The sequence below is a fragment of the Arachis hypogaea genome, chromosome 15 (genome assembly GCF_003086295.3).
Source record: "Arachis hypogaea cultivar Tifrunner chromosome 15, arahy.Tifrunner.gnm2.J5K5, whole genome shotgun sequence".
Taxonomy (NCBI): domain Eukaryota; kingdom Viridiplantae; phylum Streptophyta; class Magnoliopsida; order Fabales; family Fabaceae; genus Arachis; species Arachis hypogaea.
In genome coordinates, this window is record NC_092050.1 from 124550556 (window position 1) to 124565982 (window position 15427).

At 37.5% G+C, this 15427-nt stretch overlaps 1 protein-coding gene across 2 annotated transcripts; it reads right to left on the reverse strand.

Moving 5' to 3' along the window:
• Positions 1–6461: 6461 nt before the first annotated feature.
• Positions 6462–13977, reverse strand: LOC112750588 (LEAF RUST 10 DISEASE-RESISTANCE LOCUS RECEPTOR-LIKE PROTEIN KINASE-like 1.1). Of its 2 annotated transcripts, XR_011872222.1 has the most exons (5): positions 13023–13977; positions 12835–12894; positions 11620–11889; positions 7232–8206; positions 6462–6636 (listed from the first exon to the last, which is right to left on the reverse strand). XR_011872222.1 is itself a non-coding variant. In XM_025799381.3 (4 exons), exons 1-4 carry the CDS (start codon positions 13666–13668, stop codon positions 7320–7322), a joined length of 1863 nt encoding a protein of 620 aa, XP_025655166.1. In that variant the 5' UTR covers positions 13669–13977; the 3' UTR covers positions 6703–7319. The 2 variants fall into 2 exon arrangements, 1 of the variants encoding a protein (XP_025655166.1); XM_025799381.3 differs by lacking the exon at positions 6462–6636 and having other exon boundaries at positions 6703–8206.
• Between the last annotated feature and the right edge of the window lie 1450 nt (positions 13978–15427).

Here is a 15427-nt window from a genome sequence, read left to right on the forward strand (position 1 = left end):
ATTAAAAAGAGAGAATGCGAGAGAGAGAGAGAGAGAGAGAGAGAGAGAGAGAGAGAGAGAGTGGGTGGGAAACACAGTGGAGGGTAGTTTTAGGAATCCGATCAAAGATCCTAGAGTTTGGAATCGAGAAGAGTATCGACGATTGGAGACGGAGTCCTTTTCGATCTTCCTAGATAACCTTCCAGAGGACATCTCAAAGAGAGAACTGTTCAAGCTATTCAGTTGGACTGGACGTATAAACGACATATATCTTGCTCGAAAGCAAAAAAATGGTAGTTTGTACATCTTCGCGTTCATACGATACACCACGAGGGGAGGAGCTTTAAAGGCCATAACAGAGATGAATCGTATGAGACTGAGAGGTAAGGTTGTGTTTGTTGGGGAAGCAAAATACAGGAGACTGTCGCCTGCTGATGGCAAAAAGAAGATGCAGGAAGGAGGGATTATTCGACGAGAAAGTAGCCGACAGCCACAAAAGGAACGTGAAGATGTTCCAGTTCTCCCAGCTAGTAGTTCTAAGGATGTGAGAAAAGATAAGAAGATGATAGACCCACATGGGAACGGTTGGACAAAGAAGCTGGAAGTGGCTGTGGCGAAAGAGAACTTGAACTGGTTGCAGAAAAGCCTGATAGGTGGAACAACGACGGCCATTGACTTTGGGTTGCTACAGGATCTGATTGCTAAGAACTTCCCACAAGTTGTTCAGGTACGAGAATTGGGAGCTTACAAAGCCTTGCTGACATTTGACAGCATATTGAATGCTGAAGAGACGTACACGTTCAAAATGAATAGCCTGCTACGAATATTTCATAATGTATGGAGGTGGGACGAATCGGAGAAAAGTGAGTCTCGAAGAGTGTGGTTAGAATGCTACGGGGTTCCGTTACATATTTGGTCAGTGGATACTTTTAAGAAGATCGGAGGCCAATGGGGAGAGGTGGTTGGGTGTGATAAAGGGACGGAATCATGCGCCTCGTTTAGTGTCGGTCGTGTACTAATCGATACTTGTGTTATGGATGTGATCAATGAATGGGTTCATATCACTCTAGATACCAGTGGCTTCGACGTCTTGGTAAAAGAGGTGGGACAGGAAGTCTACAGTTCGCAATGTCAGTTGGAAAGAAGAGCGGATAAAGATGTGGCTTGTGTTCTCCAAAATAACGAAATAGTGAGAGCTCCTCGTGCTGATGATGCAAAGTCGCCGGACCCCACAAAGTTGGTCGGCTATGAAGATCAGGCAGCGTTAGTGGTTACGGGAAGGGTACGACGGGAAGAAGAAGATGAGGATAGATTAGTAAATTTAGAGTCAATTTTAAATGAATGGAGTTATGACCACTTAAAGCTCAATCAAAGAAATTCGGTTAAGAATCAGCAAATTTATGGCCATATTGATGGCTTGGCAGATTTCATGGGATTGGGAGATAGTAACGAAACAGACTCGGAACTCACAATTCCGTGGAGTTACACCTGCAACCATAATGGGCTAGGAAGAGGAAAGCCCAATGGAACATGTGTGAGAGAGGTAAGGGCAACAAAGCCCAACAAACATAAAGTAACCGTGTTGGGCCAAGGAGGCCCAAAATCCTCAACAGATTTGATGGGGAGGAACGGTTTTTGCTACGTTGGGCTGGAGCATGATCTTGTTGGTCGGGTCGGTCTAATCCAAGGAGTCCAGCATGCTTCCGCGGGTCGGGCCAGGCTGGTCCGAGAGATGGAATTGGTTCCTGCTGTTCCTGCTGCTCCAACTGCGTTGCTAGGGAAACCTCGCGTGATAGAGACAATGGGCAGCGAGATCGGAAAGAAGGAAGGGGGCGGAGGATGCGTCTTGCACGGTGCACGGGGTGAGGAACGGTGCACTGCGAGAGGGTTGGAAGAGGATGACCTGGGTGGATGGGACGGATCTGAGCGCGAGGAAGAAGAAGGGTGCTCTGCGCCTATCAGCCGGAAATCGTCGAGGCGGGGATTGGCTGAGGGCGAGGTCGCCCGGTTGACTGATGGGTGTGCGCCGGTTAGGGACGGCATCGCAGGAGGGATGGAGGTTACAGGAGGCGAGAAAGCGACAACGGCAGGGGCTTATGGGTTAGGAAAAAACGTTGGCAGGGAGGAGGGGGCTGTGATGAATCATGAGGAGATGCAACCGGTCGAGGGAGGGAACCGGCAGAGTGATAACGACTATCATGAAACAGTTGCTGGTAATAATGCAAGCACAATGAAGCCAGGATTGGGAATTAATTTGGCTAGTGACAGGGGTGAGCACGTTCAGAATGTGGAGGAGGGGTATGGTGATAGAGGTAATCATAAAGGGGAACAAACACACCTTAATGATGATGAGAGCAGCTGTCATGAGTATGCTAGTTTGAGTGAACAAATGCTGGAGAACCACAAGACATGGGAGCTAGCAAAAGAGTCTGGAGTAATGTTACTTGATGAAGAGGAAGACATTATGGCTATCCTCCAAGAACAGAACGAAGAGATTGCTCGAAAGAGAAGAGTGGCAAAACAGAAGGCTAAAGCAAGACGAAGCAGGCCGAAAAATCTCAAAAAGGTGTGTAATTATATTTCAAAATGATTATCAGTTCATGGAATATTAGGGGGTTAAGGGGTGAAGGGAAGTTGAAAATGGTAAAAGAACTCAAGAGAAAACATAGGTTGGATATGTTAGGTTTGGTAGAGACTAAAAGACAGCTAGTGACAAGGTTTGATGTATCAAAAATTTGGGGGAGTGAAAGTGCGGGAAGGGAATATGTGGAGTCTGTTGGTGCCTCTGGTGGTTTGTTATTAATGTGGGATGATGGTTTCTTTAACATACAAAATTGCTTTAAAGGTGAACGATGGCTGTGTGTTGAAGGGGTACTGTCAGAGAAGTCTGTTAACTGTGCATTTTTCTTGGTTTATGGGGCTCACACTAGAGATGAGAAACGTGTTGTGTGGGAGGAGCTGAGTTACATGGCTGGCTTATGTCCAGGCGCCTGTTGTTTTCTGGGGGACTTTAATGAGATTGCCCAAGTGGAAGAAAGGCGAGGGCTAGAAAGCTTACCTCTGTCGGCACAGGACTATAAGGTTTGGGTACATGACATGGGTTTGGTGGACCTGCCAATTTCAGACCGTAAGTTTACGTGGTTCAGAGGACAGTCATGTAGCCGTATTGACAGAGCTTTGGTTAGCTTGGAATGGCTTGAGGCATTCCCGGAGACTCGTTTGAGAGGTGGGTCACGGGGGTTGTCAGATCACTGTCCTATCATAGTGGAAGAGAAGAGACTAAGAGTTGGACCGAGGCCGTTTCGAAGTCTAGATTCGTGGTTTACTCATGAAGGGTTTCTAAGGATGGTCAAGGAGGAATGGAGAGGGCTGGGAGAGATACAATTCACCGATAAACTGAAGGCATTGACGGTTCCTTTGGGGAGATGGCACAGAGACAACTTTGGTGATATGGACAGGAAAATTTTGAAGTTCGAGGAAGAGATACAGAAGATTGATGACATGATTGGGAATGGGAACTATGATGAGACAGTGGAAGCAAGAAGGAAGGCGTTAGTTAAGTGCTGTGAGAAATGGTATGTGAGGAAAGAATTACATTGGAAGCAGATGTCAAGGTCGAGGCTTGCAAGGGACATGGATAAAAATACGAGATACTTTCATAACTTAGCTTCGGCGAGAAGGCGAAATAACAGGATTGATACATTAGCTATTAATAGAAGATTGATAAGGAATCAAGCTAGGATTAAAATTGCCATCAGGGAGTTTTACAAAGAGCTATATCATCAAGAGAGGTTCCCTGAGATGGGGTTCAGAGATGGTCTGGTGGAAAGGATCAGCGAGGAGGATTCTCTTGCACTAGAGGTGCTACCATCACCTGAGGAGATTAAAGAGGCAGTGTGGGATTGTGAATCGTCTAAGGCCCCAGGATGTGACGGGTACAACATGAACTTCATAAAGAAGTGTTGGAATGATATAGGGTCGGACTTCACGGCAGCGGTGTTGGGTTTCTTCCGATCTTCAAGGTTGCCGCCTGATGCTAATGTCACATGGGTGGCGTTGGCCCCCAAGTTCCCTGGTGCTAAGGAAATAAAAGATTTGCGCCCTATTAGTATGGTGGGGTGTGTATATAAGGTAATCTCGAAGATACTTGTTAGGAGAATGAGAGGGGTTATGCCAGGACTAGTGGGCGAGACACAGAGTGCTTTTGTAAAGGGTCGGAAGATTCATGACGGGGCTCTTATCGCATGTGAAACGGTTCAGTGGATCAAACAACGGAAGAGGAAAGCGGCAATAATAAAGTTGGATTTCCAGAAAGCATACGACAGAGTCAAGTGGAGTTTTGTAGACCTTGTATTGCAGAAGATGGGGTTTGGTCGAAGATGGAGGGGTTAGGTGATGGAGTGTATCAGCACGTGCTCTAAGTCAATGTTGATAAATGGCTCGCAATCCAAGCCGTTCAAGATGGAAAGGGGTCTGAGACAAGGGGATCCTCTGTCCCCATTTCTCTTTGTACTTGTTGTTGATGTCCTGCATAGGATGATCGGAGAAGCTGTGAGAAACGGTCGCATATCACCGTTAATGGTTGGGAGAGATCATATTGAGCTGTCACACCTACAGTTTGCAGATGATACTGTTTTGTTCTGCCCGCCGGAGGAGGACACAATCAAAAACTACAGGAGGTTGCTTAGATGCTTCCAGTTGATGTCAGGTTTAAGCATTAACTTTGATAAATCCAGTTTGATTCCTGTTAACTGTGATGAGCAGTGGGTACAACATATGTGCGGTGTGTTGGGCTGTAAGCAAGCCAATCTACCTATTAAATATCTCGGTATCCTGCTAGGAGCAAACCCAAGGCTGGTGAAGACGTGGAAGCCAGTAATAGAAAAAGTAGAGGAGAAACTTAGTCTCTAGAAGGCCAAGATCCTCAATAAAGCCGGTAAGCTAGTACTTATCAAATCTGTGTTAAATAGTTTACCGGTTTATTATCTGAGCCTCTATAAGATGCCAAAGGCTGTTGCAGAGAAACTGATTTCCTTGCAGAGGAGATTTCTATGGAATAAAGAGGATGGAAAGAGTGGTATGGCTTTGGTTAAGTGGGAAGTGGTTCAGGCCCCTAAGAAGTTAGGTGGATTGGGGGTTGGGGATGCTATGATAAGAAATTCAGCTCTTCTGTTTAAATGGTGGTGGAGGTTCTCTAAAGAGGAGTGTCCTCTGTGGAAGAAGGTTGTATGTTCCTGTAACAACCTCAATCCAAATGAGCCCCTGTTCTCTCAGGAACTACCTATCCGAGGTGGTCCGTGGAAGGATATTTGTCAGTTACAGTTCAAGAGTCAAGAAATCCGACAAAAGATGCTTACTGGGTTGTCTATGGAGGTGGGGGATGGGAGACGAACTCGATTTTGGGAGGATGTCTGGATTCATGGAGGTTCTCTGAAAGACCGCTTTCCAAGGCTATTCTCGGTTTCAAACCAAGCAGGATCAATGATAGGGGATTGTGGGTTTTGGGATGGGCTAGATTGGATATGGAATTTTCAGTGGAGGAGAGAATTGTTCCAATGGGAGTTGGATCTAGTAAACCAGCTTCACCTCACTCTGAGGCTGGTCAAACTTGATCTTGGGAGAGAGGATAGAGTTGTATGGAAGTATGATAAACAAGGAATTTTTTCTACTAACTCATTTGTGCAGGTGTTGCAGGTGGAAATGGCTCCAGAGGATATACATAGCTACAGCTTCACTAGGACCATTTGGAAAGGCCTTGTCCCACCCAGAGTAGAGTTGTTTGTCTGGTTTGTCCTGGTTGGCAGGGTTAATACAAAGGAGAGACTGAGTCGACTTGGGATCATTTCCCAACAAGATACTTTGTGTGTTTTATGTAACAGTAATGTAGAATGTATCCACCACCTATTTCTTGGTTGTAGCTTTGCTTGGCAGGTATGGTGTGCTTGGTTGTCATATGTTGGAATGCAGTGGGTTTGTCCAGGTGCAGTAAAAGACCACTTCCAGAGCTGGACTGAGAGTTCAAGTACAAAACAGGAGTGCAAGAGATGGATGGTATGTTTATGCGCGATCATCTGGAACTTATGGTTGGAACGGAACCGAAGGATTGTTCAGAACAAAGGAAAAGGAGTTGAGGAAATTATCAACATGTCTGCATTGAGCTATAAGGAGTGGTTAAGGGTTGACCCTTTCTGTTGTTGATGGCAATGCCGGAGATGACAAAGGGGTATATACAGTTCGTTTGTTCGGTCTATTTATTTTAGCTTTTAGTTTGGTTTTCTATGCTGCTGATACTTATGCTCCACTTGTTGTGTTGAGCTTTCATTCAAAAAAAATGCTTGAATTTGTTTTGTGTTAACTCAACTGTTTTTTATTTTCTTGCAACTCTTCGACTATTATTAGTCTGGTTTATGATGAACATATTAAATAATTAAAGCAATTACGAGGTTTAGGGTTTAACTTGGTAAAGAAACATTTAAAATCAGTGTCGGCCAAAGTTATCTTAGATTATATAGTAGATCTTCGTAGTAAGATGGAAAGTATTTCTTTTTTGGCCCAACTCAACAAAAACTTGGGTCCACCCACGATTCGACAGGTTAACGATCCGCTTATACGACAGTGTCTCTTGCGTGACAATTTCCTCAGCAAAGGTCTGGACAGCTAACAGAAATATTTAGACAAGTGAGTCAAAATGAAAAGGTGGAAAGAATATAAATTATTCTCCTCTTTGGTTGAAAGAATATAAATTACTAGATTTGATGGCAGGAAGTTAAAAAAACAAACATTATGGGAAGAAAATACTATTTACACAAATCCTCTTAGTCAAATAGCAAGATAAAGCTGTGCTTGTAACATAACCATATGCAAAATCATATATTTACCCCATCACAATTCACAAGTGATGGATTACATGCAACTTATATAATGCTATGATTCTTTTCCATATATAAATATATCGAATGGTAAACCACAAAAAATACATTTAAATTATTTTGATATTGACAAAAATATCTTTAAATTGTTATCGAAAGAAATGTTCTCAAATAATTTTAAAATGTATAAAAAATATCCAATCATATACAAAGATCTGTTCTATTAATGAAAAGTGTGACGTTATTTATTTGTCAATATTAAAATTTTATTTATCACATAAAAATTTCTGTTTGTCACATTATTTTTCATTAAGGTAGAATGCATCCGTTTACATGTATTTTTGTAATATTTTTAAATAATTTAAAAATATTTAGTGATTTACCCGTATAGAATAAGAATGATAGCATTCTTTCTTCAGCGGTTGGCAAACATGGAGTAATGACTAACAAGTAATCTAGCTATCCATTCCATCAGAATGTTTGGGGACGGCGCTGGGTGTTGGTCAAAGAATTTGGAGCTGCCGCATAATCCAGGGAAACGCCAGGGCGCTGAACCTCTGTACGCTCTTCCCTCCCAATTTGAATCCTCTGCAGCGCCTCTAACACCTCCGCCATAGAGGGTCTCATGTCCTTGTCTCCCTGCAAACACTGAAAAGCCAATTTGGCCACCGAAATTATCATCCTTCTTGAATCATAGTCTGACTGAATTCCAAGAGAAGGATCCACCAATTCACAAAACGCTCCCTTTTGAAACTTCCTTACAGCTACATTCGCCAACTTAACATCATCCCTTTCCCTGTTCATATCAACAGCCGGAAGCGACGATATTAACTCAACAAGAACCACTCCGAAACTGTACACATCACTCTTGTTTGTAAGCTGGTAGCACAGACGGTAGTCCGGGTCAACATAACCAGGGGTTCCACGTGGCGCCGTGGAGACATGTGTGACATCACTGGGGAACAATCTAGAAAGCCCAAAATCAGCAACCTTAACACCGAAGTTGTTGTCAAGGAGAATGTTGCTGGTTTTCACGTCACGGTGAATGATACCGCAAGCATGGAGATAAGCCAATGCACAAGCAGTTTCAATGGCGATTTTCATTCTCACCGGCCAGGTCAATGTGCTTGACTTTGTTGTGTCACCGCGGAGATGATAACTGAGAGTTCCATTAGGGATGTATTCATACACAAGGAGTAGCTCACGAGAATGACGTGAAGTGCAGCCATAGAGGGATACGAGATTCCTATGGCGCAAGCGTGTGAGGATCTGAATCTCGTTGATGAATGATTCAACTGGCTTGTAGTTACGCTCGAATAGGCGTTTCACTGCAACTTCTCGTCCATCTCTAAGCTTTCCTGGTTAATTATCATGGATCAAATTGTAGGTTAAGACTTTAAGAGTAAAGCTCATTTTATTTACTCAAATTCAAAGGTGAGATTTTAATTAATCGAAAAATGGTCCTCTAAAGTTAATTTTGTAATTCAATTTAGAGCCTGTTTAGATGGGTTCGTAAGTGATTTTTTTTACTTTTAACTTATGAAAAGGTGTAATATTAATGTCTGGTACAATTTTCAAAACAAAATTGCAATTTTCTAAAGAGCTATTTTAGTGTTTAAGGAGAAGTTAAAAAAAATGATTTCCCTTATAATAAAAAGCTTTTTATCACTTTTCTCTTAAAATAAGTATTTTTAGAACTAAAAAAACAAATACAAAATAACTTATTTATAAACTACTTTTAATATTTTTTTGGTGACTCAAACTACTTTTAATATAAATATTTATTGTTTAAACTATTTCTTCGTAAGTAACTTAATTAAGTTGTTCACTGGGCCTTAGTCTTTTAATTTCAATTTATCCAAAGGGTCTCCAAATTTTATTTTGTGACTCAATTTGTAAACCAAATTTGATGATATCACTCGTGGTCTCGTTCATTTTAAAAGATATATTTTTAACATAATAAATAATTAAAAAATATTTTTATTATTGTTGTACCTATATTGTCTCGTTCAGTTTTGTAAACCAAATATATTTTTAATATCATTAGAGAATTGTTTAGTTAATACGAGTCTTAAAAATATATATCTAATTACAATTTATATTTTTTTAAAGATTTTTATTTAAAAAATATTTTTAACATAATAATAAATAATTAAAAAATATTTTTGTATTATTATACCTAAATATAATTGCTAAAAAAATATATTTTTACATAAAATATTTAAACAAAAAATTACTTTTACTTTTTTAAAAGATATTTTTAAAAAATTACTTAAAAAAAATTTCATAAAAAACTTTCACCCAAACCAGTTTTAAGGTTATTATAAATAAATAATTTAAACTATTTTACTTTAATAAATACAAAACAAATTTATTAAAAATTTAAATATTTTATGTTTTCTATAAAAATTAATTTTATTGGTAATCTGAGAATGTGTATTTAGGATACATAATTAAATCCTAATAGTAATAGTGATTGATGGAGTAAATTAAGTTGTGACATCAAATTTGAGGCAATGAATTGAGTTAATTACAAATTGACCGATGAAATTGAGTTAAATTTGGAAGATCATGCATGAAAAGAGAAATCAAATTCGGACTCTACTTAAACAAGACGAAAATTGGTCTAGGCTCTATGATTGTGTTGTACACTTGTTAACAGGAAAGTTCCCCTTTTTATATACCAGATAACAATCAATTTAGTCCATAAGTTTTGCTCAGACTAAATTTTAGTCAATACTCAATAGACAAGTTGGCTCTTGATCTTGAAAGCTTATCGATAGCCTCCAAATTTATTTTGTGAAACTAGTCTTTTTTTTTTTATTATTATTTTATAAAAGATAGGAGATTCGAATTCGCAACCTCGCAACCTCTTAATTGAATATGAGAAAATTATGCCATTTAAATTATAATTCAATGCCAAACTAGTCTTATTGTTACTTGCCACTTAACACCACAATCAGAAGCTTATGATGACATTCTTTTTAGGTATGCTAGTCAATCAATAAACGACGTTGTTTAAGAATAAATTTGATCTTATAGTTTTTACACCGGATAATCAATTTCGTGCCATAATTTTAAAATTGAACAAATTATATATATATATATATATATATATATATATATATATATATATATATATATATATATATATATATATTTTCACATTTTGTGTGTACACACATTAACACAATTTTTATTTTAAAATGAAATTAAACTTTTAGTTCCAACAAGCAATAACTAAAATATAATTTATCCCAATTTTCAGATTAGTCCAATATAAAAATCTCACAATATTAATAAAAAATATATTATTTTTTTAAGTGGATACATTTTATTTTCCAAAAAAATATTGAGATAAATTTGTAAATTAATATTTTTATAATTAATGATAGATTTTCTTTAGCTTCAACTGTTACTACTTTTGGTAATGCTTTTCAAAAATCGTAGAAAAAAAGATTTTTTATTTAAAAAAAATTGCAAACAAAAGTATTTATTTCTTTTTAAAAAACTCCTTTTATCCTAAAAACACAAACAAAAGGAGACCATTATAAGATTAAATGTTAGTCTAAATTAGCTTATTTGAGCTAACAAAGTACTCTTGATTAAAAATAAAGTATTTTTATTAAGTTTAAACATATTTCGATATATCTTTTTAAAAAAAGTATTTTTATTAAAAAAATAAGTTATTTATCTTTTTTAAAAGTCAATAATATCTTACTTTAAAAAAATAAAAGCAAAAGATATTTTAAATATTTAAATTTTCTTTATAAGTCTATCCAAATATAAAATAACTTTTATCTATTACAAAAATTTATTTTTAAAAAAATAAAAAATAAGTACTTTTTCAAAAGTCAATCCTAATGTACCCTACATATTTCTGTAAACTATTGACAATGATTACAAGCCAAATTAGGGTTAGTTTGGATTAGTTTTTTTGAGTTAAAAAAGTTTTTTTTTAAATAAGATATTTTTATTCAATTTTAAACCTATTTGGATATAATTTTTTTAAAAAGGTATTTTTATTAAAAAATAAATTATTTACTTTTTTTAAAAGCTAACAATATTTTTAAAAAGCTTTAAAAGATATTTTTAATACTTGAAAATTATTTTTAAAAAGCTTATCTAAATGTGAAATAACTTTTGTCTATTAAAAAATATTTTTAAAAAAATAAGTATTTTTTTGTAAAAGTCAATCTAAACTAATTCTTATTCTATTAGTCTCTATAATTTTATCAAATTTATAATTAAACTTCTATAATTTAAAAATTTTTAATTGGATCTCTGCACCTTTTAAAATTTTCTAATTAGATATTTGCCAAATAAAAAATATTAGAGGTTATAGAAAACTCTGAAAATAAAAATACGTTCAGGTTTAAGAATTTAGCCATTAAATATGAGTATATTTAATCTGAAAAAAATATTTAATAAATTTTAACGTTTTTAGCATAACAAAAGCCGAATTATAAAATTTAAAATAATATAGAGATTTAATTAAAATTTTTAAATTATAATAACTTAATTACAAATTTAATAAAATTATAAGAATTAATAGAATAATATATATGCTCACACATACAAATTAAATATAAAAACTACATTTTAAAAAAAGTAGGCAATATTATTTTAAAAAAACACATTTAATAAATATTAGATGAATATTTTTTTTTTTAGTTAAATTCAACCATTTTTGTTTATTTGTCTTCTCTTCCTACTTTTGTATTGAATTACTCAATTTCAGTATTCATGTGGGTAAAACGTGAGTCCTTACCATAGTAAACAGTTCCAAAGCCACCTTCTCCAAGTTCTTTAGTTTGGTCAAAATTGTTAGTTGCGTGTTGGAGCTCTTCGTGGGAGAATAGTGGGATTCCGAAGTAGACATTTCCACTTTCTGGGTTTGTGTTTGAGTTTGGCCTAGAATACATGTTCCTTAATTTGCCTCCGTAGCCTGAAGAATTGTGCCTCCGTTTGTACAGTAAAAGAATGGCACATAACTGACAGGAAGCAATTATAATCACAGCAGCCAATCCAGTAGATAAACCTGAACAAGGAACAGCTTTGGGAATAAATTAGTACATGCATACATTCTAAAATTTAACATACAACATTCCAACTTTCTCATGAAAGTTGAAACCTTTACGGTTGCCAAAATTCACAATTTCTCCCACAATCATATTTGGTTACATTAAAATAAATTACCAAAATGAATTAGTAATATACAATATATATTAAAACATATAATATACATTAAAAAATTAACCTATATATATTTAAAAATATATAATAACTAATTATTTTGTATGCATGCAACATTTTTTTTCATAAGTAAATATCTAAAATTAAGGGATGAAAAAGTAGTTTAGTCACGGCTAGAATGATCATTTAAAAACAAATTAAAATTACATAGATTCATTAAGTAAAGAGATATTTGTGAAGAAATAAGATCTTAAAAGTAGAAAGTTAAGAAATCCAATTAAGGAATAAGGATTAGTTTGAAATTTCGGATTAACTTTTAGAAAAAGTACTTTTTTTTGTTTTTTTTTTTTAACTTTATCTTTTTAATAAAAAAATTTTTATGTTTAGATAAATATTTAAAAAAAAAACTTTCAAATATTAGAAACGTCTTTTGTTTTTATTTTTTTAAAAACAAATTATTATTGGTTTTTATAAAAAAAACAAATAATTTTAAAGAATTTTTTAAATTATTTTTTATTCTGAATTGTAAATTTAAAAAATCTTAAATTTTAAATATTAAAACTTAAATTCTAAATTGAATTCTAAACACTCAAAAAGTAAGAGTTAGAAAAATAATTTTATAATATTTTATTAAATAATTAAAAATGAATTTTCTATACTTATTCTTAATAATAAAAAAGAAAAAAAAATGCATAAAAGCATTGCCAAAGAAAAGAAAGGAAACTTTCTTGCTTTGAAGGAGCGCTGAAGATTTAATTATTCTAGGTGAGATATGGAGGAAATACAGTACCTATTATTATTGCTGCCTTGGAGGCCCCTGTCTTTCCCTTTGCTGGAATCATTGGCCAATCTATAAGGAAAAGGAGGTTCAAAAGTTAGTGGCGTAACAATTCTACTATTATCTGAAGCAGAATAAGGCAATCAATAAAATAATAAACACACAATATGCATATATAAATTGGTCCGACGAATCATTACATGTGTCATGATGTGCAGATGTTACTTCAATTATAGCAAAAGACTTGAAGGATATACACCGGTGAGTGACATTGGGCTCCTGTGCACTCGTATCACCTGAACATGCGTTTAACAAGCTAGGGAACATGGCAACAACATATGTATGATTTGAAGGAAAGAAATGATCCGAACCGAAATACACATCATAATGTTTAAGAGGACAGCTTTTATAGTGGAATATGTCATCGTGAGGAGGAGGATGCTCATCAATGCATTTGAAGAAGGCAACACGGTTTACAACCCGAAGAGACAAGTCCCCACGGAGCTCCCATAAGTTTACAGCGGCACCGGTCTCTTGGACGGAAATTAAACCAGCTAAATTATCCTCCATAAATGTACTTTCAATTTTGTATGTTTGGTTTCCAAGTAAAACTTCAGGACATTCTTCTCGGTTATCACAATTACTTATCTGCAGGCCACATTCTGAGAGATTAGTGTTGGTGAAAGGGTACGAAAGCCGGAGATTTCCGCAGTCGAAATCCTTGGACCCCGGGCAGTTCACTTGATATTCTTTGTTCTCATTTGGATCTGAGTGAAGAAGCCCAAAAGAGCATAGGAGAATAAAGAAAACAAGAAAACCGTGGTGGTCAGCACCCATTCCATACATGTCCGGCTTAAGAATACGGATGTTCTCTGTTTTAATCACTTGTTTGGTGTATCTAACCCACCATCTGTTATCTTCTTGATATAGTCCGTTTTGTGTATAAACTACGGCAGTTGACTTGGACAATTGACTAGGGAAGACTAAAGAAACTGGCTGGAATCTTACTCAGCTTCTGGGGTTGAGCAACAGATGACTTTACTGCTTGACTTTGAAAGTGAACATACATTATGGTTCAAAGACCCATTCATTAGTGGAGCTCCTTTGCTCAAAGCATACGCTACGGCAGATTGGGACTTCAGTGGAAATTTCAATATTTGCGCTCAATAGCCAAAGTCATGACTGTTAATACGGAGAACGCACGAAAAGTGCTACACGTGTCAACACGCGCGCTACTCAATGATTTTCATAGCGCATTCCTCGCTCCTCCTCCTCCTCCTTCTTTGTGTTTCTCCTCTTTACGTGTTTCATTTTCATCGTCATTTTTTTAGGAGTAAGTACGATTTTGATCCCTTAAGTTTAGTGCCAGAATCGAATTCGTCCCTCTTGTTATTTTGCAATTAAAATCGTCCTTAATGTTACATTTGTATTTAACTTCGTCCTTTGTAATTAAAATTTTTTTTAATGACAATTCTACCCTTCCCCCTTCTCCCCACCCCCACTGTCCCCTCCCCTTCCCCCACCCCCACTGTCCCCTCCCCTCCCCTTCCCCGTCTCCCCTTTCCCCTTCCCCCTCCCCCTCCCCGCCTCCCATTCCCCCTTCCCCCACCCCCACTGTCCCCTCCCCGCCTCCCATTCCCCTTCCCCCACCCCCATTGTCCCTTCCCCCTCCCCGTCTCCACTGTCCCCTTCCCCTTCCCCCCACCCCCACTGTCCCTTCCCCCTCCCTGCCTCCCATTCCCCCTTCCCCCACCCCCACGCGTCCCCTCCCCCTCCCCGTCTCCACTGTCCCCTTCCCCCCACCCCCACTCCCACGCGTCCCCTCCCCCTCCCCGTCTCCACTGTCCCCTTCCCCCTTCCCCCACCCCCACTGTCCCTTCCCCCTCCCTGCCTCCCATTCCCCCTCCCCCCCACCCCCACTGTCCCCTCCCCCCACCCCCATCCCTATGCGTACCCTCCCCCTCCCCGTCTCCACTGTCCCCTCCCCCCCACCCCACCCCACGCGTCCCCTCCCCCTCCCGTCTCCCCTTTCCCCTTTCCGCCTCCCCTCTCTCCCACCCCCAAACAGAAACAGAAACAGAGAAACAGAAATTCAAGAGAAACAGAAACAGAAACAGAGGTCACGGCGACGACGAGGTCATGGCGGCGACGACGGAGGCTTCCCGGCGCCGTCCCCCTCCCCCCCTTCCCCCTCCCCCCTCTTCCTTTCCCCTCCCCCAACACGTTTTCTTCCCCTCCCTCAACACTGTGTTTTCGTTTTTTTTTTAATTTTATAATTATTATTATTAAAATAGGAATAGGGGTAGTTTAGGAATAAAATAAAAAATTTTATTAAAAAGGACGATTTTAATACGAAAAAAAACATTAAGGACGATTTTAATTGCAAAATAACAAGAGGGACGAATTCGATTCTGGCACTAAACTTAAGGGACCAAAATCGTACTTACCCCTTTTTTTTACTATTGTTGTGTTGTTGTTGCTGCATTTTTTTCCCTCCTTCTCTTTTTATTGATTTTGCAACATTATGTATTTTTTTTTTTTTTGATATTTTTCTCCAAAGAAGAATTATGAGAATATGAAATAAGAAGATGAAAAAGAAGAAGTA

Coding starts and splice junctions, on each gene's coding strand:
- LOC112750588 (XM_025799381.3), bottom strand. CDS start 13,668: ATGTATGGAATGGGTGCTGACCACCACGGTTTTCTTGTTTTCTTTATT. Junction 12,895..13,022: donor ATCTGCACATCATGACACAT/GTAATGATTCGT, acceptor TTTTCCTTATAG/ATTGGCCAATGATTCCAGCA. Junction 11,890..12,834: donor CAAGGCAGCAATAATAATAG/GTACTGTATTTC, acceptor TTCCTTGTTCAG/GTTTATCTACTGGATTGGCT.